Source organism: Chrysemys picta, chromosome 20 (assembly GCF_011386835.1).
Source record: "Chrysemys picta bellii isolate R12L10 chromosome 20, ASM1138683v2, whole genome shotgun sequence".
NCBI classification, from domain to species: domain Eukaryota; kingdom Metazoa; phylum Chordata; order Testudines; family Emydidae; genus Chrysemys; species Chrysemys picta.
Genome location: NC_088810.1, coordinates 1716376 through 1741080, shown reverse-complemented (window position 1 = coordinate 1741080; position 24705 = coordinate 1716376). Strand labels below are relative to the sequence as shown.

General features: G+C 63.0%; 2 protein-coding genes across 5 annotated transcripts; one reads left to right on the top strand and one right to left on the bottom strand.

Annotated features, from left to right (window-relative positions):
- Positions 1-98: 98 nt before the first annotated feature.
- Positions 99-17855, bottom strand: LOC101935432 (ly6/PLAUR domain-containing protein 5). Of its 4 annotated transcripts, XM_024112689.3 has the most exons (8): positions 13031-13170; positions 9794-9942; positions 7619-7688; positions 7199-7297; positions 6706-6837; positions 6156-6332; positions 5276-5422; positions 99-4188 (listed from the first exon to the last, which is right to left on the bottom strand). In XM_024112689.3, the coding sequence occupies exons 3-8, from the start codon at positions 7638-7640 to the stop codon at positions 3926-3928; spliced, it is 840 nt and encodes a 279-aa protein (XP_023968457.2). In that variant the 5' UTR covers positions 7641-7688; positions 9794-9942; positions 13031-13170; the 3' UTR covers positions 99-3925. The 4 variants fall into 4 exon arrangements, with proteins under 4 accessions (XP_023968457.2, XP_005312350.2, XP_008174398.2 ...); XM_005312293.5 differs by lacking the exon at positions 7619-7688; XM_008176176.4 differs by lacking the exon at positions 9794-9942.
- A 30-nt stretch (positions 17856-17885) lies between these two features.
- On the top strand, positions 17886-24294 carry LOC135972186 (ly6/PLAUR domain-containing protein 3-like). The gene is made up of 5 exons (XM_065574018.1): positions 17886-18019; positions 19657-19788; positions 20005-20175; positions 20260-20403; positions 22049-24294. The coding sequence occupies exons 1-5, from the start codon at positions 17953-17955 to the stop codon at positions 22549-22551; spliced, it is 1017 nt and encodes a 338-aa protein (XP_065430090.1). The 5' UTR covers positions 17886-17952; the 3' UTR covers positions 22552-24294.
- The last annotated feature ends 411 nt before the right edge of the window (positions 24295-24705 follow it).

Genomic DNA, 24705 nt, shown 5'->3' with positions numbered 1-24705 from the left:
TAAAAGAAAAAGGTTCTCCCGATCCCAAAGGACCAAGCCCCAGACCCAGGTCAATATACAAATCAGATCTTACCCACAAATCACGCTGTTGCCAATCCTTTAGAATCTAAAGGTTTATTCATAAAAGGAAAAAGATAGAGATGAGAGTTAGAATTGGTTAAATGGAATCAATTACATACAGTAATGGCCAAGTTCTTGGTTCAGGCTTGCAGCAGCGATGGAATAAACTGCAGGTTCAAATCAAGTCTCTGGAACATCCCCCGCTGGGATGGGTCCTCAGTCCTTTGTTTAGAGCTTCAGCTTGTAGCAAAGTTCCTCCAGAGGTAAGAAGCAGGATTGAAGACCAGATGGAGATGAGGCATCAGCCTTATATAGTCTTTTCCAGGTGTAAGAACACCTCTTTGTTCTTACTGTGGAGAATTACAGCAAAATGGAGTCTGGAGTCACATGGGCCAGTCCCTGCATACTTTGCTGAGTTACAAGGCGTATCTGCCTTCTCTCAATGGGTTCATTGTATAGCTGATGGTCCTTAATGGGCCATCATCCGAAGAAGTGGGCTGTAGTCCACGAAAGCTTATGCTCTAATAAATGTGTTAGTCTCTAAGGTGCCACAAGTACTCCTGTTCTTTTTGCGGATACAGACTAACACGGCTGCTACTCTGAAACCAAGCAGGCTAGGCAGAGCTAACACCATGTTGTCTGGGATGTCACCCAGCAGCATAGCATAAGTTTGAAATACAGACAGTATAGAGCCGATATTCATAACTTCAACTACAAAATTGATACACACATATAGACAGCATAATCATAACCAGTAAACCATAACCTTGTCTTAGACACCCCATTATACAAGATCTAGGTGCCGCTACAGGACCTTGGTTGCAACAATGATCTATATGGTCCCAGAGTGTATCAATAACGTCACAGTGGGGAGCAGGTCCAGAGCATCGCCTGGGGACTCCGGGACACTCTCCTTGTACAGTGGACGATCCCGGCAGGGCAGGTGCCTGGGGCTCTCAGCCGTGAGCCGTGGCAGCCCCAGCCGCTCTGTGCTTCTCTTGCGCAAGCCAGCGGTGAGAGGCGGCTGGGCCCACCCGGCCTGGGGCTGACGAACAGACCTTGGACCCCAATAACCTTGCGCCCGGCCCCCTCCTGGGCCCTTCGCACCAGCCAGACACCTGGGGGAACCTGGGACACAGGCCAGCCCCAGCAGCTTCCTCCGTCTCTGCTGTCGTAAATCCGCCCTATGTCCACGGGCCCCACCTCGATGGGCTAAAGGGCCCCTTCCCCTCCTGCCAGTGACACTCTGTCACTGTGCGGTTGGTCCCCGGCTGCCCCGCCCCAGAGGTGGCTGTATCTCAGCGCCAGGTGACCGTCCCCATGCGGCATTATATGTGGCTGTTCCCCAGATGCCCCACCCCAGAGGTGGCTGCATCTCAGCACCAGGTGAAACATCTCAGTGTTATGTTTCCAACCCAGAAGCCATCTGCTTTACTCCTGTAGCCTTTCCCTCCCCTGCTGGGGCCCAGCGGAGGGGACATGGGGGGAGAATCACTCAAAGAAAGGGGCGTCTGCGGGGTGCCTCCCATGGCCAGGCCTCTGGCTCTTTAAGAAGGGTGAGGAGCGGTTGCCTGGCACCCCACGTCCTCTTAGCAACGGGATGCTGACACCCTGGCTCCCAGGGCAAGCTGGGATGGAGATTGAGGCCCTAGGGGGCCAGACGGGGGCTGTCCGGTGCGCCACCCCCAGCAGCTTATGCTAAGCCGGGCTGGGCTGGGTCATGGCTCAGTTGGCAGGGGGCAGGGCTCAGCGGGGTCGCTGCACTGCAGGGAGTGGAGGCCAGTGGTTAGAGCGAGGGCGGGCGGGCAGATGCTGGGTGCTAGGACTCCTGGGTTCTCTCCCCAGTACCAGCCCCCTCACCTCTCCCTAGGGGGCAGGGAGGGGGCAGGATACCAGGGTAGATGGGCCCATGTGCTGATCCAGGGGGCAGGGAGGGGGCGGGATACCAGGGTAGATGGGCCCGTGGGGCTGATCCAGGGGGCAAGGAGGGGGCAGGATACCAGGGTAGATGGGCCCGTGGGCTGATCCGGGGGCAGGGAGGGGGCAGGATACCAGGGTAGATGGGCCCATGGGCTGATCCAGGGGGCAGGGAGGGGGCGGGATACCAGGGTAGATGGGCCCATGTGCTGATCCAGGGGGCAGGGAGGGGGCGGGATACCAGGGTAGATGGGCCCATGGGCTGATCCAGGGGGCAGGGAGGGGGCGGGATACCAGGGTAGATGGGCCCGTGGGGCTGATCCAGGGGGCAAGGAGGGGGCAGGGTACCAGGGTAGATGGGCCCGTGGGGCTGATCCAGGGGGCAAGGAGGGGGCAGGACAGGCCCACCCAGAGGATTCCGGGGGCCTGGGGTCTTCGGCAGCGGGGGGGCCCCCGCCACTGAAGACCCGGCACTTCGGCAGTGGGTCCGGGAACAGAAGGACCTCCCGCCGCCGAATTGCCGCCGAAGACCCAGAGCGAAAGAAGCTCCGGGGGCCCGGGCCCCACAAGAGTTTTCCGGGGCCCCCGGAGCGAGTGAAGGACCCCATGAGAAAAACTCTCGTGGGGGCCTCGGGCAAATTGCCCCACTTGCGCCCCCCCGGGCGGCCCTGGGGCTGGATACCAGGGTAGATGGGGTTGTGACACCCGGCCCCCCTACATTCACCACTGTCATATTGTTATATGTCTTGTACAAAGTCTGCTTTGTGAGGTATGATTCTAAAAGTCTTGATCTGTTGCATGTTAATCTCCTGGTAAGTTGTGTGCACTCGCACCGTCCGGGGAGCTGTGAAGTTTGGCTACGCGTGTGTTACTGAAACATGTGGTGAGGGTGGGAACAGCCCCAACCAGCCTTTCAGGTACAACAGTAAACAGGCCAAACACTGCTGATGGCTTATTGAGGAAACAGACGTGAGCACACGGATTACGCCAGGTTGTGTTTTTGTGTATTTGCTAGGTAATCTGCTTAGATCTGTTCCCGGTCACTTATAATCACTTCACATCGATCTTTTGTAGTTAATCCACATTTTTTATCTCAACCAGAGGGGTTTTGAGTGAAGTGTCTGGGAAAAACTCATCTTGGCTAACACTGGCTTGTTGCCTACATGGGGGGAGTGACTTCGTGACTGAGGTTGCACTGTACAGATCCCTGGGTTTATACTCCAGCAGGGGTGCCAGGCGGGGGAGCTGGGAGATGGGCTGGTGTTTGCGTGGCTTCGGTAAAGCACTCAGGTAACTCAGTTGGGTGTGTGGCGCCACCTGCTGTCGTGTTGGGTGATAGCAGGGCCTGGAGAAAATGGCTGAGCCGGCCCCTCTGAATAATCAAGGGGCCACAGCAGTTCCAACAGCTCCCAGACGGCACCCCAGGGGGTACAACCCGTCACAGGGCCTGTGGGGCCGATCCGGGGGCAAGAAGGAGGCGGGACACTGAGGTAGATGGGCCCATGGGGCTGATCCGGCGCAGCCGTCCCTCAGCTCCCACTCAATACCCTCGGCCTGGCCGGATGGGGTGGCTCCGGGCTCTCCGGCTCAGCCGTTGTACGTTTACAAAGAAATCCCCAGTCCCCACATGAAGCGCGATTGGGCTGGGGAGTTTGGGCGGGGGCGCGGCAGCCGCCGGCCATGCAGGAGCCCCGTGACCGCACCTAGCGGGGACAGCGTCTCCCCTGCTCCAGAGGGACGGGTATTAAAGAGCCCTAGGCAGCATCTCCATCACTTCATGGGGCTGCGGTGCATTGGGGGGCAAAGGGCGGGGGAGGAGCTGGGCACGGTGGGAACTGGGGGGGCTGGGCCGGGGCTGGCTCGACGGAGTTTATGGTGCACCCAGGACTGGGAGGGGTCCTCTATAGGGGGCGTCTCTATCCCCTGCCCTGATCCTGGAGCAGCCCTCTCAGCCCCCCAGGCCCAGCCCCCCCAGCAGCAGCAGCGCGGGCAGGGACAGCCCAGGCCGGGGGCTGGCATTGGTGGGGCGGTCCCGGGTGGGGACTGTGCGCGAGAGGCGGGTGGGCGCCGGCTCCGGCGCGTGGTTGCACAGGGGCTGGGAACAGCAGGACGTCCTCTCGAGCTGGATATTCAGCCAAGGGTTGTTCGGCGTGATCGACGCGCAGCTCACCGACTGGCAGGAGCGGAGATAGATGGGCACCACAAAGCCCCCTGGGAAGCCCAGAGAGAGGGTCAGACGGCTGTCTGTCTGTCCCTCACTGGACGCACCCCGCCGCCCTGCTGGCCACATATACAGCCCTCCAGCCAGCCATCCCCGTACACATCTATATCCATCTGTCCATCCATCCATCCGTCCAGCCATCCATCTATCTGCAGGGCCAACGAGAGGGGGGGGAGCCGGTACAAATTACCGGGGCCCAGCGGTCCGGAAGGGGGCCTGGGCCCGGCTTCCCCCATCCCCCCATCAGCCCTGTTTAGCCAGTCCGCCCTTGCTGGGGGGCCCGAAAAAGTTTTTTCACCGGGGCCCGAACCCGCTCTCGGCGGCCCTGTCTATCTGTCCATCCATCCATCCACTCCCCCAACCATCCATCCGTCCAACCATCCTTCTATCCATCCGTCCGTCCATCCATCCACTGCCCCATCCGTCCGTCTGTCTATCCGTCCATCCACTCCACCATCCATCCATCTGTCTGTCCATCCAACCATCCATCCATCCGTCCGTCCATCCAACCATCCATCCATCCGTCCGTCCATCCATCCACTCCCCCATCCATCCGTCCATCCGTCCGTCCACTCCCCCATCCATCTGTCCATCCATCCATCCATCCATCCACTCCCCCATCCATCCATCCGTCCAACCATCCATCCATGCATGCATCCGGCGTCCGTCCATCCATCCATCCAGTCCCTTCGCCCACACACATCTCTCCATCCAGCCATCCCCCTCACCACTGGACATCCCCCAGCCAGCCATCTTGCCAGGCCCCCCACCCCCATGTACACCTCCGCCAGCCCTCCCTTGACCTAGACATACCCAGCCAGCCATTGGGACGCCTCTCGCTCCACTCAGCCCTCTCCCCAGTGCCACGGACAGTGCCCTCCGGCTGCACTTCTGGGCCTGACCCCTCCAGCTCCCCCCACCAAGCCAGCCAGTCCCCGGCCTGCAGCCGGATCAGGGCCGGTGCCCCCTAAAGTGGAAAGGCCCCATGTCCCATTCCCCGATCCTACTGCGCTGGGAACCCAAGAGTCCTGGCTGCCCCCCCGCACCCCGGCAGCTCCGAGGCTGGCCCCTCCCTACCGATGGTGGCCGTGCCCATCCCCTCGTAGCACCACGGGAAGTCGTCATGGCACTGGCTCTGCTGGGCGCGGCGCAGGGAGCAGCTCTCCGGAGTGGTCCCGATGCAGGTGTAGCACAGGAGGCTGGTGGAAGTGTTGTCTGGGGGCGCTGCAGGAGGGGAAAGGGGTGAGGAACCAGCCCCACTGACCTAGACAGAGTGGGGGGACGAGGGGAGATGCAGAAACCCAAGCTCATCAGACACCCCTTGGTAGGGGTGGGGGCCCGAACGGGGCGGGGGGGAGAAACCCATTAGGACCTGAGCTGAGACCCAGAAAATCAGTTCACACGGAGCACCCCAAATAGCTGTGGATGGGATTGGGGCTGGTGCCCCCTGGAGGGGAAAGATCCCATTCCCCACTCCATGAGCCAGTCAGTCCTTGCCTGGGCCAGATGGGACCCGGCGCCCCCTCGAGGGGACAGGCCCCTGCCCCATTCCCGCCCCCCTGAGCCAGCCAGTCCCAACCTGGGGCCGGATGGGAGCCGGCGCCCCCTCGAGGGGACAGGCCCCTGCCCCATTCCCTCCCCCCTGAGCCAGCCAGTCCCTGCCCTGGGGCTGGATGGGAGCCGGCGCCCCCTCGAGGGGACAGGCCCCTGCCCCATTCCCGCACCCCTGAGCCAGCCAGTCCCTGCCCTGGGGCTGGATGGGAGCCAGCGCCCCCTAGAGGGGACAGGCCCCATGCCCCATTCCCGCCCCTGTGAGCCAGCCAGTCCCTACCCTGGGGCTGGATGGGAACCGGCGCCCCCTAGAGGGGACAGGCCCCAGGCCCCATTCCCGCCCCTGTGAGCCAGCCAGTCCCGCCCTGGGGCCGGATGGGAGCCCCCCGGAGGCTGAGGCCGGTACCTGTGGAAAAGACCGGGATGTGGCTATTGTCCCGGTACCGGTGGTTACAGAGGCTGGCGTTGCAGAAGCGGGTGTGATAGTAGTTGGGGAGATACGGACCATCGCTAATGCCGGAGATGTCCCGAATCAACGCCGCGTGGCAGCCCTTCTTCATCACAACCAGCATCCGCTGCCCCCCTGGGGAGACGGGACCCCAACGCGGGACAGTGAAGGGGGCAGCAGGGAGTTCCACAGGCCCACACCGGCTCATCCCCACGGGCCCAGCCACCCTGATGTCCTGCCCCGTCCCGCCCCCCCAGGATCAGCCCCATGGATCCATCAAGCCTGGTATCCCACCTCCTCCCGGTTCAACCCCATGGACCCATCTATCCCGGTATCCCCCCAATCCCAGATCTGCCCCAGGGGCCCATCTAGCCCAGAACTGCCCCCTCCCCCCGGATCTGCCCCATGGGCCCATCTAGCCCAGTATCCTGCCCCCTTCCGGATCAGCCCCCTGTCCCTCGGGGTGTGGCGCCGTCCCAGGGTGCCCCAGATCTCCAGGCAGCGTTACCGGTGCTCAGGGCAATCAGCCCCTCAGCACAGACGTTCTGCGCCGGCCCGCAGGTAACCTTGGGCACCTCGCCCAGAGAGATGTTGCCCGTGAAGGTGCCCGTGTAGCTGTAGCACTCCAGCCCGACAGCCACTGGGAGAGAAGAGATGGGAGAGGATAGGACAGAACCCAGGAGTCCTGGCTCCCAGCCCCACTCCCCCACCCCCACCTCCCTCTAACCACTAGACCCCACTCCCCTCCCAGAACTTGGACAGAACCCAGGAGTCCTGGCTCCCAGCCCCACTCCCCCACCCCCACCACCCTCTAACCACTAGACCCCACTCCCCTCCCAGAACTTGGACAGAATCCAGGAGTCCTGGCTCCCAGCCCCCTGCTCTAACCACTAGACCCCCCCTCCCAGAGCCAGGAGAGAACCCAGGCGTCCTGGCTCCCAGCCCATGCCCCCACCAGTAAACACAGGACCCCGCTGGACTCTGTGGAGATGTGTCAGTACCTTGGAGCAGCAGAGCTGAGAGCAGGGAGCAGAGCAGCGCCCCCTTCAGGACCTGCCTGGAATCACTGGGGTGCATTTTCTTGGACACTCGCCAGTGTTCTGCAGGGAAAGGGTTAACATTGGATTGGGCCTCTCTGTGAGGTGAGGCAAGGACCCAGGAGTCCTGGCTCCCAGACATCCCCCACTCCAACCCACTAGACCCCATTCCCCTCCCAGAGCTGGGGATAGAACCCAGGCGTCCTGGCTCCCAGCCCCCCCTGCTCTAACCACTAGACCCCATTCCCCTCCCAGAGCTGGGGATAGAATCCAGGCGTCCTGCCTCCCAGCCCCTCTAGCCCACTAGACGCCGTTCCCCTCCCAGAGCCAGGGATACAGCCCCCGAGTCCTGCCCCACTGAAAACATCTCTGTGTCTGCATCACCTAGCACTGGGGGGGCCCTCATCCAAGCGTGGGGCGCGTCAGTGCCATATCAGTCCCACTGCTGCGGCTCCTGATAATAACAGGTAAATGTCAACCGATATATATTTTCCCTCTGCAAAATTACCCCGTGGAACTCACTGCTACAGGACCTTGCTGAAGTCCTGGGCTTGGGGGGGGGGGTCTCATGGGGAGCAGGGGAGGTCTGTATAGCCAATGGGAGAATCCAGGGTTCCTATAGGGCAGGGGATCTCAAATTGGGGGTCGGGACCCCTCAGGGCGTTGTGAGGTTATTACAAGGGGGGTCGCGAGCTGTCAGCCTCCACCCTAAACCCCGCTTTGCCTCCAGCATTGATAATGGTGTTAAATACATAACCAGTGTTTTTAATTTATTAGGGGGGCCGCACTCGGAGGGTTGCTGTGTGAAAGGGGTCACCAGTCTGAGAACCACTGCTCTAGGGGGGGTTAGAGTAACTAGAACCCCCATGCTCCAGGGTGAGCTAACCGCCCCCTCCCAAGGGTCAGGAAGGAACAGCTAAGTCGACCACTGGCCACTTGCACCTTCCTCGGCAACCACTGCCAGGATCAGGCCTTCGTCTGCAGCCAGGTTCACAGAGCACTGAGTAGCAGCCGTTAGCTATGAAGCAGGAAGTCACATCGAAATGACATTAAAACAAGGTTAGGGTTACCATATTTCCACACGGGGGGGGGAGCCCCGCTCTTGCCCCGCCCCCATCCACTCCCTCCCACTTCCCATCCCCTGACTGCCCCCCTCAGAACCCCCAACCCCCCCTGCTCCTTGTCCCCTGACTGCCCCCTCCTGGGACCCCCGCCACTAACTGCCCCCTAGGACTCCACCTCCTATCTAAGCCTCCCTGCTTCTTGTCCCCTGACTGCCCCCTCCTGAGAACCCCCCACCCTAACTGCCCCCCTTGGACCCTACCTGTCCCTTGACCCTTATCCACACCCCCACCCCATATTCACACCCCTGCCCCCAGACAGACCCCTGGGATTCCCACGCCCCATCCAACCACTCTCCACCCCTGACAGGACCCCCAGAACTCCCTATCCATCCAACCCCCTCTGCTCCCTGCCTGCCTCGACCCCTCTCCACACCCCTGCCCCCCTGACAGCTCCCCCAGAACCCCTGACCCATCCAATCCCCCCCCTGCTCCCTGTCCCCTGATTGCCCGCCTTCTCCAACTCCCCGGCCCCCTTACCGTGCCGCTCGGCTTAGAGCAGGTGTCTGGCTCCGCTCCGCCCGAGCGCTGCCGGGTGGCGTGCTAAGTCTGCAGGGGATGGGGGGAGCCAGGAAGGGGCTTTGGCAGCCGAGGCCCCAATGCGAGCGGCACTCGGCCGCCCTGTCAGCCGCTTTTCCCTCTTTAAATAGCCGACCGGGGGGAAATCCCGGACATTTTTAGATTTTTAGAAATCCCCCCCCGGACGGCTATTTAAAGAGCGAAAAGCCGGACATGTCCGGGGAAACCCGGACGTATGGTAACCCTAAACAATGTAAGATCAGGCTGGTAAGAAGGAGACCCCGTCCTAATGGCCCCCACTATCACCGGATACAGAAACAGATCGTAAGATGCAGGGCCGGCTGCAGGGTTTTGGCCGCCCCAAGCAGCCAAAAAAAAAAAAAAAAGCCGCGATCTGTGGTGGCCATTCGGCGGGAGGTCCTTCGCTCCGAGCGGGAGTGAGGGGCCGTCCGCCGAATTGCCGCCGAATAGCTGGACGTGCCGCCCCTCTCCGGAGTGGCCGCCCCAAGCACCTGCTTGCCCAGCTGGTGCCTGGAGCCGGCCCTGTTAAGATGGTACACCCTGTCTGGCAAGAAACCACTTATCAATAGCGGTGGTTGTGAAATCCTCATTTCTTTATTGTTTTATCTGTATGGACCCCACTTCCCTATTGTTATCTGTCTGGTCTCTGTCTGGTTCTCTGATTGTTTCTGCCTCTTACATAATTAATTTGGCTAGTGAATTAATGAAGGTGGTGGGAGATGATTGGCTAGAGCATTGTGTTACACTATGTTAGGATTGGTTAGTCAAATGTTAGTATCATGATTGGTTAAGGTTCAGCTAAAAAGGACTCAACGTTCACTATATAAACTGGGGTCCAAAAGGAAGTTCTTGGGGAACCAACTCCAGGACACGGCCCCAAAGACCAGAGCCACCAGACCTCAACGCCCTGCCAATGACGCCGTGCAGAAACCAGAGTCCCCCAGACGGCCCCGATCCTGATCCTGGCTGGCCAGCAGGAAAAGTTCATGTGTCTGATTGGGAGTGGGGAGCACTGTGTGTGTCGCGTGTGCCGTCTGGTTCTGGTGACTGTTAATAAATAGAGGTGACGTAGGATATTACTATGTAAGGCACATTCACTGGGAATAGGTCCTGCACATCTGCAGAAGTAGCATAAACCCGGAGCCCTACGGATTGGGAAAGGGGGCGGGTACTTCCATTGACCAGGTTAGTTACACCCGGTGGGGGATTTGGAGGGGCTAGGGCAGAGGGTTGGGGGGTGGGGTGGGGCTGGGGGTGGGGGATTTGGAGGGGCTAGGGCAAAGGGTTGGGGGGTGGGGTGGGGCTGGGGGTGGGGGATTTGGAGGGGCTAGGGCAAAGGGTTGGGGGGTGGGGTGGGGCTGGGGATGGCAGGGTGGGAGGGGCTAGGGCAGAGGGTTGGGGTGTGGGGTGGGGCTGCGGGTGAGAGGTTCATGATGCAGGAAGAGGTTCAGGGCTGGGGCAGAAGGTTGGGGTGTGGGGGTGAGATCTGGCTGGGGGTGTGGGCTCTGGGGTGGGGTGGGGTGGGGCTGGGATGAGGAGTTTGGGGTGTGGGAGGGGCTCAGGGCTAGGGCAGAGAATTGGGGTGGGGGGGTGAGGGCTCTGGCTGGGGGTGTGGCAGATCTGGGGATGAGGAGTTTGGGGTGTGGGAGGGGCTATGGGCTGGGGCAGAGGGTTAGGGGGTGTGGGCTCTGGGCTGGGGTGGGGCTGGGATGAGGAGTTTGGGGTGTGGGAGGGGCTATGGGCTGGGGCAGAGGGTTAGAGGGTGTGGGCTCTGGGGTGGGGTGGGGCTGGGATGAGGAGTTTGGGGTGTGGGAGGGGCTATGGGCTGGGGCAGAGGGTTAGGGGGTGTGGGCTCTGGGCTGGGGCGGGGCTGGGATGAGGAGTTTGGAGTGTGGGAGGGGCTATGGGCTGGGGCAGAGGGTTCGGGGGTGTGGGCTCTGGGCTGGGGCGGGGCTGGGATGAGAAGTTTGGGGTGTGGGAGGGGCTATGGGCTGGGGCAGAGGGTTAGGGGTGAGGGCTCTGGGGTGGGGAGGGGCTGGGATGAGGAGTTTGGGGTGTGGGAGGGGCTATGGGCTGGGGCAGAGAATTGGGGTGGGGGGGTGAGGGCTCTGGCTGGGGGTGTGGCAGATCTGGGGATGAGGAGTTTGGGGTGTGGGAGGGGCTCAGGGCTAGGGCAGAGAATTGGGGTGTGGGGGGTGAGGGCTCTGGCTGGGGGTGTGGCAGATCTGGGGATGAGGAGTTTGGGGTGTGGGAGGGGCTATGGGCTGGGGCAGAGGGTTAGGGGGTGTGGGCTCTGGGCTGGGGTGGGGCTGGGATGAGGAGTTTGGGGTGTGGGAGGGGCTATGGGCTGGGGCAGAGGGTTAGGGGGTGTGGGCTCTGGGCTGGGGTGGGGCTGGGATGAGGAGTTTGGGGTGTGGGAGGGGCTATGGGCTGGGGCAGAGGGTTAGGGGGTGTGGGCTCTGGGCTGGGGTGGGGCTGGGATGAGGAGTTTGGGGTGTGGGAGGGGCTATGGGCTGGGGCAGAGGGTTAGGGGGTGTGGGCTCTGGGCTGGGGTGGGGCTGGGATGCGGAGTTTGGGGTGTGGGAGGGGCTATGGGCTGGGGCAGAGGGTTAGGGGGTGTGGGCTCTGGGGTGGGGCGGGGCTGGGATGAGGAGTTTGGGGTGTGGGAGGGGCTATGGGCTGGGGCAGAGGGTTAGGGGGTGTGGGCTCTGGGCTGGGGTGGGGCTGGGATGAGGAGTTTGGGGTGTGGGAGGGGCTATGGGCTAGGGCAGAGGATTGGGGTGTGGGGGGTGAGGGCTCTGGGTGGGGGTGTGGCAGATCTGGGGATGAGGAGTTTGGGGTGTGGGAGGGGCTCAGGGCTAGGGCAGATGATTGGGGTGTGGGGGGTGAGGGGTGAGGGCTCTGGCTGGGGGTGTGGCAGATCTGGGGATGAGGAGTTTGGGGTGTGGGAGGGGCTATGGGCTGGGGCAGAGGGTTAGGGGGTGTGGGCTCTGGGCTGGGGCGGGGCTGGGATGAGGAGTTTGGGGTGTGGGAGGGGCTCAGGGCTAGGGCAGACGATTGGGGTGTGGGGGGTGAGGGCTCTGGCTGGGGGTGTGGCAGATCTGGGGATGAGGAGTTTGGGGTGTGGGAGGGGCTATGGGCTGGGGCAGAGGGTTAGGGGGTGTGGGCTCTGGGGTGGGGTGGGGCTGGGATGAGGAGTTTGGGGTGTGGGAGGGGCTATGGGCTGGGGCAGAGGGTTAGGGGGTGTGGGCTCTGGGCTGGGGCGGGGCTGGGATGAGGAGTTTGGGGTGTGGGAGGGGCTATGGGCTGGGGCAGAGGGTTAGGGGGTATGGGCTCTGGGCTGGGGCGGGGCTGGGATGCGGAGTTTGGGGTGCAGACAGACCAGAGAGGAGGACTCCGCCCAGCCCTCTCCCCACCGGCAGCAGCGAGCTCCGGGGGAGGGACCCCCCTCTCCCCCCCACCACACTCACCCCCACCACGGTCACTGCACGTGCTCCTAGGGCCCCTCTCAGGTCCAGGAAGCCCCCTCGCCTCCCCTGTGGTGGGGGGAGCATCACATGGGCGCCTCCTCCCCTGCCGCTGCCCCTCACCGTAGCCTGACTGGGGGTGGGGGATGGATGGGGCTGCCCCTTGCCCAGTGTGGGGCAGGAGCGGTGCCTGCGGGCGGGGGAGGGGCCCTGTGCTGGTGGAGGGTCCGGGGGGGAGGGCAGGGGAAGGACAGCCTGCCCTGGCACTGGGGGGGGGGCACTAGGACCCTGCAGCCGCAGTTGACGCCCGGAGCCAGCTGAGCGGAGGCAGTGGGGAGCTGCAGGGGGGAGACCCGGGGCCGGCCCCAAACATTGGGTGCAGCCAGCGCGGGGGCCAGGGGTCTGGCTCGAGGCTGAAGGACCCTCGGAGAGCTGCCAGGCTCCCCAGCCACGCCCCCAGCCCGAGCCCCATGAGCCCAGAGGCGTGGGGCGTGGCGCCCCACAGACGCCATGGGGCCCTCCAGCGCCCAGCCCGTGGGAGCATCGCCCCTGTTGTAGCCCATCCCCGGAGCAAGGGGCAGCACCTGGCGTTTCCCTGCGCCCTTCTGCCTCTACCCACCCTCCCTGCTTGGGGGGCAGGGGCAGGGCCTGGGGGGAGCAGCAGGTACCTGGGCTGGGGCTCGGCAACCTTCCAAGGCCCAAGGCCTCCTCTGTGTTCAGCGCCCCGGCTCCAGACCCACAGGCTCCCACAGGCCCTCGCCAGGCGCCCGCTTCCCCAAGAATGCCGCATGACAGGACATTGCCCAAGAGCGGCTCTTGTGTTAGCGCAAACAACTTGGCAGCTGGCACCGCCCCAAGGCCTACATCCCCTCCCCCCCGCCAGAAATCCCATCGCAGCTGTACGCAAACCAGGACAGAACCCAGGAGTCCTGGCTCCCAGCCCCCCCTGCTCTAACCACCAGCCCCCACTCCCCTCCCAGAGCTGGGGAGAGAACCCAGGAGTCCTGGCTCCCAGCCCCCATTGCTCTAACCCACCAGCCCCCACTCCCCTCCCAGAGCCGGGGAGAGAACCCAGGAGTCCTGGCTCCCAGCCCCCCCCTGCTCTGACCCACCAGCCCCCACTCCCCTCCCAGAGCTGGGGAGAGAACCCAGGAGTCCTGGCTCCCAGCACCCCCTGCTCTAACCACCAGCCCCCACTCCCCTCCCAGAGCTGGGGAGAGAACCCAGGAGACCTGGCTCCCAGCGCCCCCTGCTCTAACCACCAGCCCCCGCTCCCCTCCCAGAGCTGGGGAGAGAACCCAGGAGTCCTGGCTCCCAGCACCCCCTGCTCTAACCCACCAGCCCCCACTTCCCTCCCAGAGCTGGGGAGAGAACCCAGGAGTCCTGGCTCCCAGCACCCCCTGCTCTAACCCACCACCCCCCACTCCCCTCCCAGAGCCAGGGAGAGAACCTAGGAGTCCTGGCTCCCAGCCCCCCCTGCTCTAACCACCAGCCCCCACTCCCCTCCCAGAGCTGGGGAGAGAACCCAGGAGTCCTGGCTCCCAGCACCCGCTGCTCTAACCCACCAGCCCCCACTCCCCTCCCAGAGCCAGGGAGAGAACCTAGGAGTCCTGGCCTGGCTCCCAGCCCCCCCTGCTCTAACCACCAGCCCCCACTCCCCTCCCAGAGCCGGGGAGAGAACCTAGGAGTCCTGGCTCCCAGCCCCCCTGCTCTAACCACCAGCCCCCACTCCCCTCCCAGAGCCAGGGAGAGAACCTAGGAGTCCTGGCTCCCAGCCCCCCCTGCTCTAACCCACCAGCCCCCACTCCCCTCCCAGAGCCAGGGAGAGAACCTAGGAGTCCTGGCTCCCAGCCCCCCTGCTCTAACCACCAGCCCCCACTCCCCTCCCAGAGCTGGGGAGAGAACCCAGGAGTCCTGGCTCCCAGCCCCCTCTGCTCTAACCCACCAGCCCCCACTCCCCTCCCAGAGCTGGGATAGAACTGGGGTACTGACTGGAGTACTGACCACCTTTCGCCCCTAGAGGGCGCTCATGCCACATGACATGGCCTGCACTGAATTTGCAAGGCCTCAGCAGCCCCCAAGAGACCCCGACGTCCCCCCCAGGTTGGCACGAGAGCCCAGCACCCTCCGGGCAGGGCCGGCTGAGGGGAAATGACCCTTCCTCGGCGCTGGGGGGCGCAGCCGTGTCAGCGAAGGTCGCAGGTATAGAGCTGCGAGCTCCAGGTTTCTACGATTCACTAACCAAGAGCAAAGGGCACAACATTCGGCTCAATTCGAGTCAGCGATGAAAAGAACATGGGCTCCGAGCGCCGGATGACGCGAACATCCACCGTCCCACGAACCTGAGCCACGCGGGGGACAAACTGAGCTCAGTGTTGTGGCTGGAGTTGGAGCCGGGGCCCGGCCGGGAGAGATCGCCCGGCGTCGCCCATGCTCGGCTGTGTCCCTCACCTGGTCCTTGGCGCTGCCCGCCCCGACCCCACAGGGAGAGCTCCAGGAAGGGGATGTGGAGGGGATCTGGTCGCCCCATCTCAAAAAGAATCTATTGGAACTGGAAAAGGTTCAGAAAAGGGCAACAAAAATGATGACGGGGATGGATCGGCTGCCGTATGAGGAGAGATGAATAAGACTGGGACTTTTCAGCTTGGAAAAGAGACGACTAAGGGGGGATATGATCGAGGGCTATAAAATCCTGAGTGGTGTGGAGAAAGTAAACAAGGAAGTGTTATTTACTCCTTTGCATAACACAAGAACTAGGCGTCACCAAATGAAATTAACAGGCAGCAGCTTTAAAACAAACAAAAGGAAGTATTTCTTCACCCAACGCACAGTCAACCTGTGGAACTCCTTGCCAGAGGATGTTGTGACGGCCAAGATTATAACAGGGTTCAAACAAGAACTAGATAAGTTCATGGAAGATGGGTCCATCAATGGCTATTAGGGATGGTGTCCCTAGCCTCTGTTTGCCGGAGCTGGGAATGGGCGACAGGGGATGGATCGCTTGATAATTCCCTGCTCTGTTCATTCCCTCTGGGGCACCTGGCATTGGCCACTGTCGGCTGACAAGATACCGGGCTAGACAGACCCTTGGTCTGACCCAGTGTGGCCGTTCGCATGTTCTTATGAGGAAGAGCTCACCCTCCGGGTAGGGCTGGTGGGCGAAGTGAGCCAAGTGCCCCTTTCCTGCCTGGGCTCCCGGAGCAGCAGTCGCCACCAGTGCCCACCGGTAAGGCCAGCCCTGCCACCTGGTGCCAGCGGCTGGGGGAAGCCACCCACTGCCATCCCGATGGGGCACGTCCGGCCCCGGGGGAACCCGGCTCGGCACCCTGGTGGAAACCAGCCCTCTGCACGTAATGCAAAGCACACTCAAGGGAGGCGGTAGAACAGAACCCAGGAGTCCTGGCCCCCAGCCACCCCCCCCCCACTCTAACCACCAGTCCCCGCTCCCCTCCCAGAGCCGGGGACAGAACCCAGGAGTCCTGGCTCCCAGCCCCCCCACTCTAACCACCAGTCCCCGCTCCCCTCCCAGAGCCGGGGACAGAACCCAGGAGTCCTGGCTCCCAGCCCCCCCGCTCTAACCACTAGACTCCACTCCCCTCCCCACCGAGTCAAGGAGAGAACCGGGGAGTCCTGGCTCCCAGCCCGCCCCCCAACTCGATCCCAGTCCCCCAGGGACAGATCCTTGGGGTGCTGTACATTCACAGTGCTGCCCTTGCAGCCAGATCGGGGCTGGCACCCCCTGGAGGGGAAGGGCCTCCTGTCCCATCCCCCGCCCCCTCCCTGTGAATCTTTCCCTGGGTGTGTCCCTGTTTCCTAGGCCTGGGACAAGGGGGGGCCCTGTGCTCCCCACACCCCGGCCCCCAGGCCCCAGTGACTCAGGCGCTGCCTGGTGCCGGCTCTGGGGAAGGGAAGGATTTGCCCTGGGGCGGGTGAGACAAGGGAGGGGCAGCTGCGTGTCTGGACTTGGGGCCCAGCTGCACCCCAATTTCCTGGACGTCGGGCCTGCTCCTCCTCTCCCTCAGCTACCTCCTTGCTGGGCCTGAGCAGCCTCGGGGTCCGCCCAGGCTGGGATCGGGGTCCCGGGTGGGGCTGCACTGCAGGGGGGTCAGAGCTACCCAACAACACACACAGCACCCCCATCCCCACCCATCAAAACACAACGCTGCTTGGGAGAGAACCCAGGAGTCCTGGCTCCCAGCACCACTGCTCTAACCACCAGACCCCATTCCCCTCCCAGAGTGGGGCAGAGAACCCAGGAGTCCTTTCTCCCAGCCCCCCGCTCTAACCACCAGACCCCACTCCCCTCCCAGAGCAGGGCAGAGAACCCAGGAGTCCTGTCTCCCAGCCCCCCGCTCTAACCACTAGACCCCACTCCCCTCCCAGGGCGGGGCAGAGAACCCAGGAGTCCTGTCTCCCAGCCCCCCGCTCTAACCACTAGACCCCACTCCCCTCCCAGGGCGGGGCAGAGAACCCAGGAGACCTGTCTCCCAGCCCCCCGCTCTAACCACTAGACCCCACTCCCCTCCCAGGGCGGAGCAGAGAACCCAGGAGTCCTGTCTCCCAGCCCCCCGCTCTAACCACTAGACCCCACTCCCCTCCCAGGGCGGGGCAGAGAACCCAGGAGTCCTGGCTCCCAGCCCCCCGCTCTAACCACTAGACCTCACTCCCCTCCCAGGGCGGAGCAGAGAACCCAGGAGTCCTGTCTCCCAGCCCCTCACTCTAACCACTAGACCCCACTCCCCTCCCAGGGCGGGGCAGAGAACCCAGGAGTCCTGTCTCCCAGCCCCACTCTAACCACTAGACCCCACTCCCCTCCCAGAGCGGGGCAGAGAACCCAGGAGTCCTGGCTCCCAGCCCCTCACTCTAACCACTATACCTGGTGTCTAGGGGGCTGGTTGCCACACACATGAGCACCTATGTTGGCTGCGTGTTTCGTGTCTCCTCTGGGCCAGGGCTGAGGCTGGGCCCTCGATGCCAGCTCATGCCAGGGGCCAGGCGCTGACTCAGTGTTGACCTCAGTGCCCTCAGGCAGCGATACGGGGCAGGGGGTGGGCTGGGGTGACTCGATGTGTCAGTGTGTCCTGCTGACCCCGTCCTGGCCCCAATGTGACGCTAGGGGGCTCAGCGGGGGCTGCTGGGCCACAGGGAGCGGGGCAGGGGACTGGGCACAGGGCACCGTGCCACGGGGAGCTGGTTGGGGGCACACTCACCTCGCCCTTGCTGGGGGCCTCTCCAGTCCCGATCCGCCCCGAGGCCTCCCCGGGCTCCTGCTCCCCCTGCGCTGAGCCCCCAGCGTCGAAGCTGCCCCGCCAAGGCGTTGCCAGCTCCCCCAACCGGCCGGGCCGGTTCCTGGGACAGCCACCGCCCTGGTACTGACGCGCCGGGGCTTGGTGCTGGGGCGGCAACGTGAATAATCGCCGGCCTGGGCCCCGCACCGAAGCCAGGGAGGGTGGGATGTGCAAGGGGGGGCGGGGACATCCCGCCCCATCTGCCTCCCCTTATTTATCGTCTTAGCTTGGCGCTGGCAGCCGGAGTCGCGTGGAAGCTGCCGGGAGCCGAGAGAACCCGCTTGGTCCAGGCAGACGCAGCCATGGGAGCCCCCCGCCCCCCGAGAGCCGGTCCCCTCCTCCTGCTGGCGGCCGCACTGCTCCTCCAAGGTACGGGGCCCGGGGAGCACACCCGGGGGCCGGGACGGGGCATTGCTCCAGTGGGGACGAATCTGGGTCCCGGGGCAGATTGATGGGGTGTTTTTATCTCAGCTGCATCTGCCAGGGAAACCCGGCTCCTTCGAGAGAACGACTGAGTGATGGCATTATAATACAGCCCGAGGCCGGGGGGCTGGCCGGTGGGGAATGGGGCAGGAGGCCTTTCCCGTCTAGGGGGCGCCGGCTCCCATCCAGTCCCAGAGTAGTGGACTGGCTGGCTCAGGGGGCAAGGAATGGGGCTAGGGCCTTTCCCCTCTAGGATCTCCTGGAGAGGGGACCCCCAGCTCACTGACCCCCCCCTTCCCCAGGTCTGGGGGCTGGGTATTGACTCCATTCTCCATGCTGGAATGGGAGGGGGAAGGTTAGTGCCATGGGATTGGGGGGGTGGGGGCAGAGGTGCCGTGCATGCTGGGACAGGTCGCTCCACCTGGAATGGGTCTGGGGCACATTGCCAACTGGGAGAACTCCTCCCAGGGACGCCAGCCTCACCCCGGGGTGGGGTCACCCCCATCCTGGAGCTGACACAGCCATCCACCGGAGGAGGGGGCAAAGAGGGAGATCTGTCGCCCATGCAAGTATTTGTGAGAAACAGAAGTGCAAACACAAGTGCAAGTTCCCAGACAAATGGTGCGAAGAAGGAAACCCCCGTGCAAGTGTCCGTGGGAACGCCTGGAGAAAACGGTGCAAAGAGGAGGGGAAAGGCAGCAAATCTCTGCAAATGTACAGTGGAAATAACGCAGCGAGGGTTGGGAGGTGGACCACTCGACGTGCAAATTTACAGAGCCAGGGATGGGGGGTCTAGAGAGGTGGGAAAGTGAGTGCACTTCTAGTGTGTTCAAACTGGTGCAAAAAAGGAGAGGAAACGTGCCACTGAATTTCTCTGAAGATGCGTGGGGCATTAAATGCAGACACACCCACTTGCATGTTTATGAAGCAGGAGTTTGGGGAACAATCCACGAGGAGGGGAAAGGGGACAATTGACGTAAAATTACACAGGGAAACATGTAACCCGGGAAAGGGTCCAAATTGACATGCCAAGTTATGTGGGAAAGGTGAAAATTGGCATGTAACATGACATGAAAATTGACATGCAAAATTACATGGGACAACATAAAAATTAACAGGCAAAGTTGCAAGGGAAAGGTGAAAATTAACACGTCAAGTGTCATGTTTCCGAGTAATTTGACATGCTAATTTTCACCTTTCCTTGCAAATTTGCATATTCACTTTCACGTGGTCCCATGTCGATTGTCACGTCTCTGTGTCATTTGACATGCAACATTACAAGGGAAAGGTGAAAATTGTACAGACGGAATTACACAGGGAAACGTGCCAATTCACATGGAAAAGTGTAAAAGTGGTGAGGGAAGGGTGCAAATTTGCATGCAAAAGCAGGTGAGAATCCGTGCAAAGAGAAGGAGCCGTGCAAACAGCCGTGCAAAATTACCTGGGAAAACGCACAAACGTAACCCGCCTTTGAGAGATTAGGGGTCCCCCCCGCCCCCCCGCCGGGGACAGGCCCAGGCAGGTCCCCCCACGGGCGTGCCAGCCACGCCGGGTTTCACAGAGATTCCTTCCCCCCCATGCAGGAGCCATCGCCCTGGAGTGCCACAGCTGTGTGGAGCGCAGCGACGGCGGCTGCAGCCCGGAGAAGATGAAGACGATCTCGTGTCCAGCCAACGCCCAAGTGTGCATGGAAACCGTGGCGGCCGTGAAATGGAGTGAGTGAGCCCTCGGGGTGAGGGCTGGGAGCCTGGACTCCTGGGTTCTCTCCCTGGCTCTGGGAGTGGCATAGGACCTAGTGGGTTAGAGCAGGGCGGGCTGGGTTCCATCTCCAGGTCTGGCAGGGGAGTTAAAGCTGTGGGGTAGGGGGAAGCTGGGAGCCAGGACGCCTGGGTTCTCTCCCGACTCGCTCACCCCCCCGGCTGTCTCCCCAGGCCACGGGCAGTTCCTGGTGGGCGAGAAGGGCTGCGGCCTGGGCAGAACGGGCACCAACGACAAGGGCGTGGACCTGCACGGCATCTTAGCCTTCTCCCAGGTGCGCAACTGCAACACCAGCCGCTGCAACTCCCAGCTGGACATCCGGGCCATGGCACTACAGTCGATGAGTAAGTGCCCACCGGGGGGTGCGGGGAGGGGCCGGCCCCCCACCTCCTCCTCTCTAACTGCCCCCCCCTTTGTCTGGTCGCCAGGTAACGAGAGCGCCCGAGTGCCCAATGGGCTGGAGTGCTACAGCTGCCAAGGCAACGAGGCCTGCTCCCCCGGCAACTCCACGGTGGTGAAATGCTATGACGGGTACCAGGGCTGTTTCCACGGCAACGTCACCATGAAAGTCGGTGAGGCCCGGGCGGGACACTCAGAGACAGCCCCCTCTGGGGCGAGGCGCGGCAGCTGTTTGGCCAGCACAGCACCCCCTAGTGGTGCATCGGGGCCAGCCCTGACTGCCAGGGGAGGGCCCACAGCACAGCGCCCCCTAGTGGTGCATCGGGGCCAGCCCTGACTGCCAGGGGAGGGCCCACAGCACAGTGCCCCCTAGAGGTGCATTGGGGCCAGTCCCGATGGCCAGGGGAGGGCGCCCCATTTCCCCCACACACATTCCTTACAGCACAGCCAGGGCCGGATTAACCCTTTGTGGACCTGGCACCACACATATTTGTGGGCCCGCCGCTCCATGGGGCAATGGAGCCTGGTGTGGGGATGTTGGTCCCCAGAGCGAGGGGCTGGCCAGAAGCAATGGGGCGGGGGTGTGGGGTGGCCCCACTCTGCCCAGCCCAGCTCAGGGCACTAGTCACAAACCGGCAGTTGTCAGACGCACACTGGCCCACCCAGCCCTGTGCTGCCAGCTTGTCCCTTCCCGTCGGGGGCGGGCCCATGCCGCACCACACAGCCCCCCCCACCGGAACACCCCCCAAATTCCCTATAGCCAGAGCCCCCTGGACCCACTATGCCCAGTACCCCCGCCTCCCCACCCACAAATGCACAGCACCTTGCACAACACCACCCCTGCCCTGCACCCCCTGCCCACAGCCCCACCACAACTGCCCAGCACCCCCCACAGAACCCCCACTCCCTAGTGCCCCAACACCCAGATCTCCCCCCCCCCAGCCCAGCACCCCCCAGAGACCCACTCCCCACCCCGTGCTGCCCGGCTGCACGCACCGGCCCTGCTGGGAGGCGACTGTCTGTCGGGCTTAGCCGGCAGCGCAGCCAGGGCTGGTCCTGGGGCCGGGAATCGCTCCGGCCCCTCGGGAGTGGTGTGATCAGCCAGGCCAGGGCCTGCCCCGCCGGGCTCCCTCAGGCCCCACCTGCCAGGAGGGGCCCAGCCAAGCCCCCCACACTGTCACCCCCATCCCCAGCTGAGACCGGCCAGGTTTCTGCCCCAGTCCCAGGCGGCTCAGCTCCGGGGAGCCAGGCGGGGCCCCACGGGGGTGGGAAGCAGAGACTGCCCAGAGCCGGAGGGGCACTGGGTCCGGCCAGGGGGCGGAGAGGAGCAAGGGGTGGGGCCAGAGGGCGGAGAGGAGCCCTCGGTGGGGAGGCCGAGAGGAGCAAGTGGTGGGCGGGGGGAGCCAGCGGGGTCTCGGGGCGCAGGGCAAGCGGAGCAGGCCGGGCCCCTTCCGAGCATGGGCCCGGCTCCATGGCGCCATTGTAAACCTGGCACTGAGCACAGCGCCCCCAAGTGGTGCATCGGGGCCAGCATTGACAGCCAGGGGAGGGCCCCCCCCCCACAGCACAGCGCCCCCAAGTGGTGCATCGGGGCCAGCATTGACAGCCAGGGGAGGCCCCCCCCCCCACAGCACAGCGCCCCCTCATGGCACATTGGGGGTCAGCACCAACAGCCCAGGGAGGGCCCCTACCCAGTTCACACAGCACAGCGCCCCCTAGTGGTGCATCGGGGCCAGCACCGACGGCCGGGAGAGGGACCCCACCCCGCTCCCTGCAGCACGGCCCTCCCCTGACTGTCCCCCGTCCCGTCTCCCCCAGGCAACGTCTCACTGAGCCGCCCCATCAAGGGCTGCGTGCAGAACAAGGACTGCACCAAGGAGGCAAGGGGCAGCACGGCCGTCAACCTGGTGGGCTCCTGCTGCTCCGGCCACCTCTGCAACGGGGACCTGACCAACAAGACGTTCTTCGCCCCCAACATCCCCCGGCTGGAGGTCATGCCCGGCCAAGGGGCCAACGCCACGGGCGCCAATGCCACTGCCACCGCCACGGTCACCGCCACGGTCACCGCCACCGCCACGCTCGCCGCCGCCGCCACGGTCACTGCCGCTCCCACGCCCCTGCCTCCGGACCACGAGGACCATGACGACCACGAGGATCATGATGACCACGAGGACCTCATCCGGGACGACCGCCACATCACCACGGAGGGCGAGCGGCGGAACAACCCGGGCGTCAAGCTGCCGAGCGGCGGGAAGGGGGGCGCGGCGGGGTTGAGCGCCTCGGCCTGGCTCATCTTGCTCGGGTCCGCCTTGCTCCTGTGAAGGGGGCACCAAGGAGGGGAAACGGCACGAGACGCCCCCCACCCATTCACCCCCCCATCGCCCCCATTCCCGCTCCGCTGGCCAGCCTCCCCCTGACTTCTTCAACTCCAGCCAGGCTTCGGCCCATGCACGGCAGCCATCTTCTTAGTTGAGCAGCAGCTCTTGATGTCAGGCCGGGTTGGCCCTGTTGGCATCACCAGGCGGGGCTAAGTCTCCAGGTTGCATCTCCATGCAGAGCCCCGTCCTCACGACACCTGGCCTTCTCTTCGGCCTCCCCACAGCAGCCATTTTGGTCTGGAAGCGGCGTGGCTTGATGTCCCTCTAGGGCATCGTTTGTGGTTGCCCCCTTCACGCAAAATGTCCACGGAGCCCTTCTCATGGCACCACCACAAATCCAGGCTTCCCTTTGGCCTGCACAAGGCAGCTATCTTGGTTGCCCGTGGCCTAGTTTTGCCTACTTGCAGTGGCCAGCTTGTTTTTTAAGTGGGGGGTAAACAACACGGAGAGGAAGAGCCATACTACCCCTGCCCTCCAGAACAAATTCCCACGTGTCGCCTTCCCATATCGCAGGCCATATTCTTATAGCAGCACAGCAAATTCCGGCTTCTCTTCAGCCTGTGCACGGCGGCCATCTTGTTTCTACATGGCCTAGTTTGACCCCAGTCTGGGGAGGGCTGTGACGGCCGCCATTTTCTGTTTGCTTGAGTGGATCCTATCCCTTCTTCACCTCACCCAGGTGCATGCTTTGCCACGCCAATGCACCTTCGAGTGTTTGTGTTATCTGCCAACACTGGGCAGCCATCTTGTTTCTTTATGCCACATCAGTTGACATCTGTCTAGGGAAGGTGGCCACTGCTTGGTCTTCATTCCCCGGGGAAAAGTCCCAAGGCTGCTCCAAATCAAATACAGGACTACATGCAGCAGCCATCTTGCCATTATTCTTGGCCACCCATTTTGTCTCCAGCCAACAGGGTGGTGGGTCCTGTTGCCATGGCGCCAAAGGCAACTCAGGCTTCTAACAGCCTGCTAGGCCTCAGCATTGGGACCCACAGTCTATGCCCCCTCCACACACACACGCACACACGAGGCTGGTTGTGGAAGATGGCGCAACAAGGTGGCCGCCGGCACACGGGTCGTAGACACGGTGGCCAGGGCACAGCAATGGGAAGGGTGGGGCAATGGGTGGCTCATCCTTATGGCTTGGTGGGCTTGGGCACTTCCCCCCACCCCCCCACCAACTTGCCCGCTGGGTATTTAACCCCAATAATGGGGTCCCAGCACAACTTCCCATCCTTCCACCAGCCCCGGTGGCACAGCCCAGAGAAGGATAGGACGGTGCTAAGAGAGCGGAGGGGTCAATGAGTTCCTCACGGCCCCACTGGGGTGATAGGGACTATTCCGGATCAGCCCCATGGGCCCATCCAGCCCAATATCCCGCCTTCTCCCTGCCCCCCCCCCCCCGCCCCAGACCCATCCACCCTGGTGTCCCTGCTACCTGAAACCTCTGGCCCCATTACGCCCCCTCACTGTGCAATATTCCCCTTCCTGACCTCTCAGCTCAGCACATGCCCTGGAGCCGCGAGTGAGACGTCCCGGAATCGTTCTCCCAGCTGGTGCGACTGCAGCTGCCCTTCCCAATGTAAATAGTTTCAGAGACTCAACTCTCGCCATGGGAAGGGGGCCGGGAATTCCCGGGGAAGGGTTTAAAGGCTCATTAATAAAAGGATTGTAGCTGTGTTTAAAGGGGTCTAGCTCTGTTTCTTTGGGGGTCCGATTTTTTGCCTGGGTCAGTGGCTGCCTTACCGTCCCCGTCCTGCTCTATTTAAGGAAAATGTTTCCTTTAGCGTCAGTGGGGCCAGATCCCCAGCTGGGTGGGGAACGGGACATGGGGACTTTCCTCTCTCAGGGGCATCTGGGCCCCCACCACGCTGGGCACTGCACAAACCCCCCTGGACCGGGCTCGGAGCCCCAGTCAGGCCAGGCTCGCACCCTGCCCTGAAGCACATACTACATAGGGAAGGATGATTGCACCCAACTTTACAGATGGGAAACTGAGGCACAGAGAGGCCCTGACGCAAGGTTGCCCAGCGACTCAATGTCAGGGTTAGGAATTGAACCCAGCTGTCTGGGGTCCCAACCCAGCCCCTTTACCAC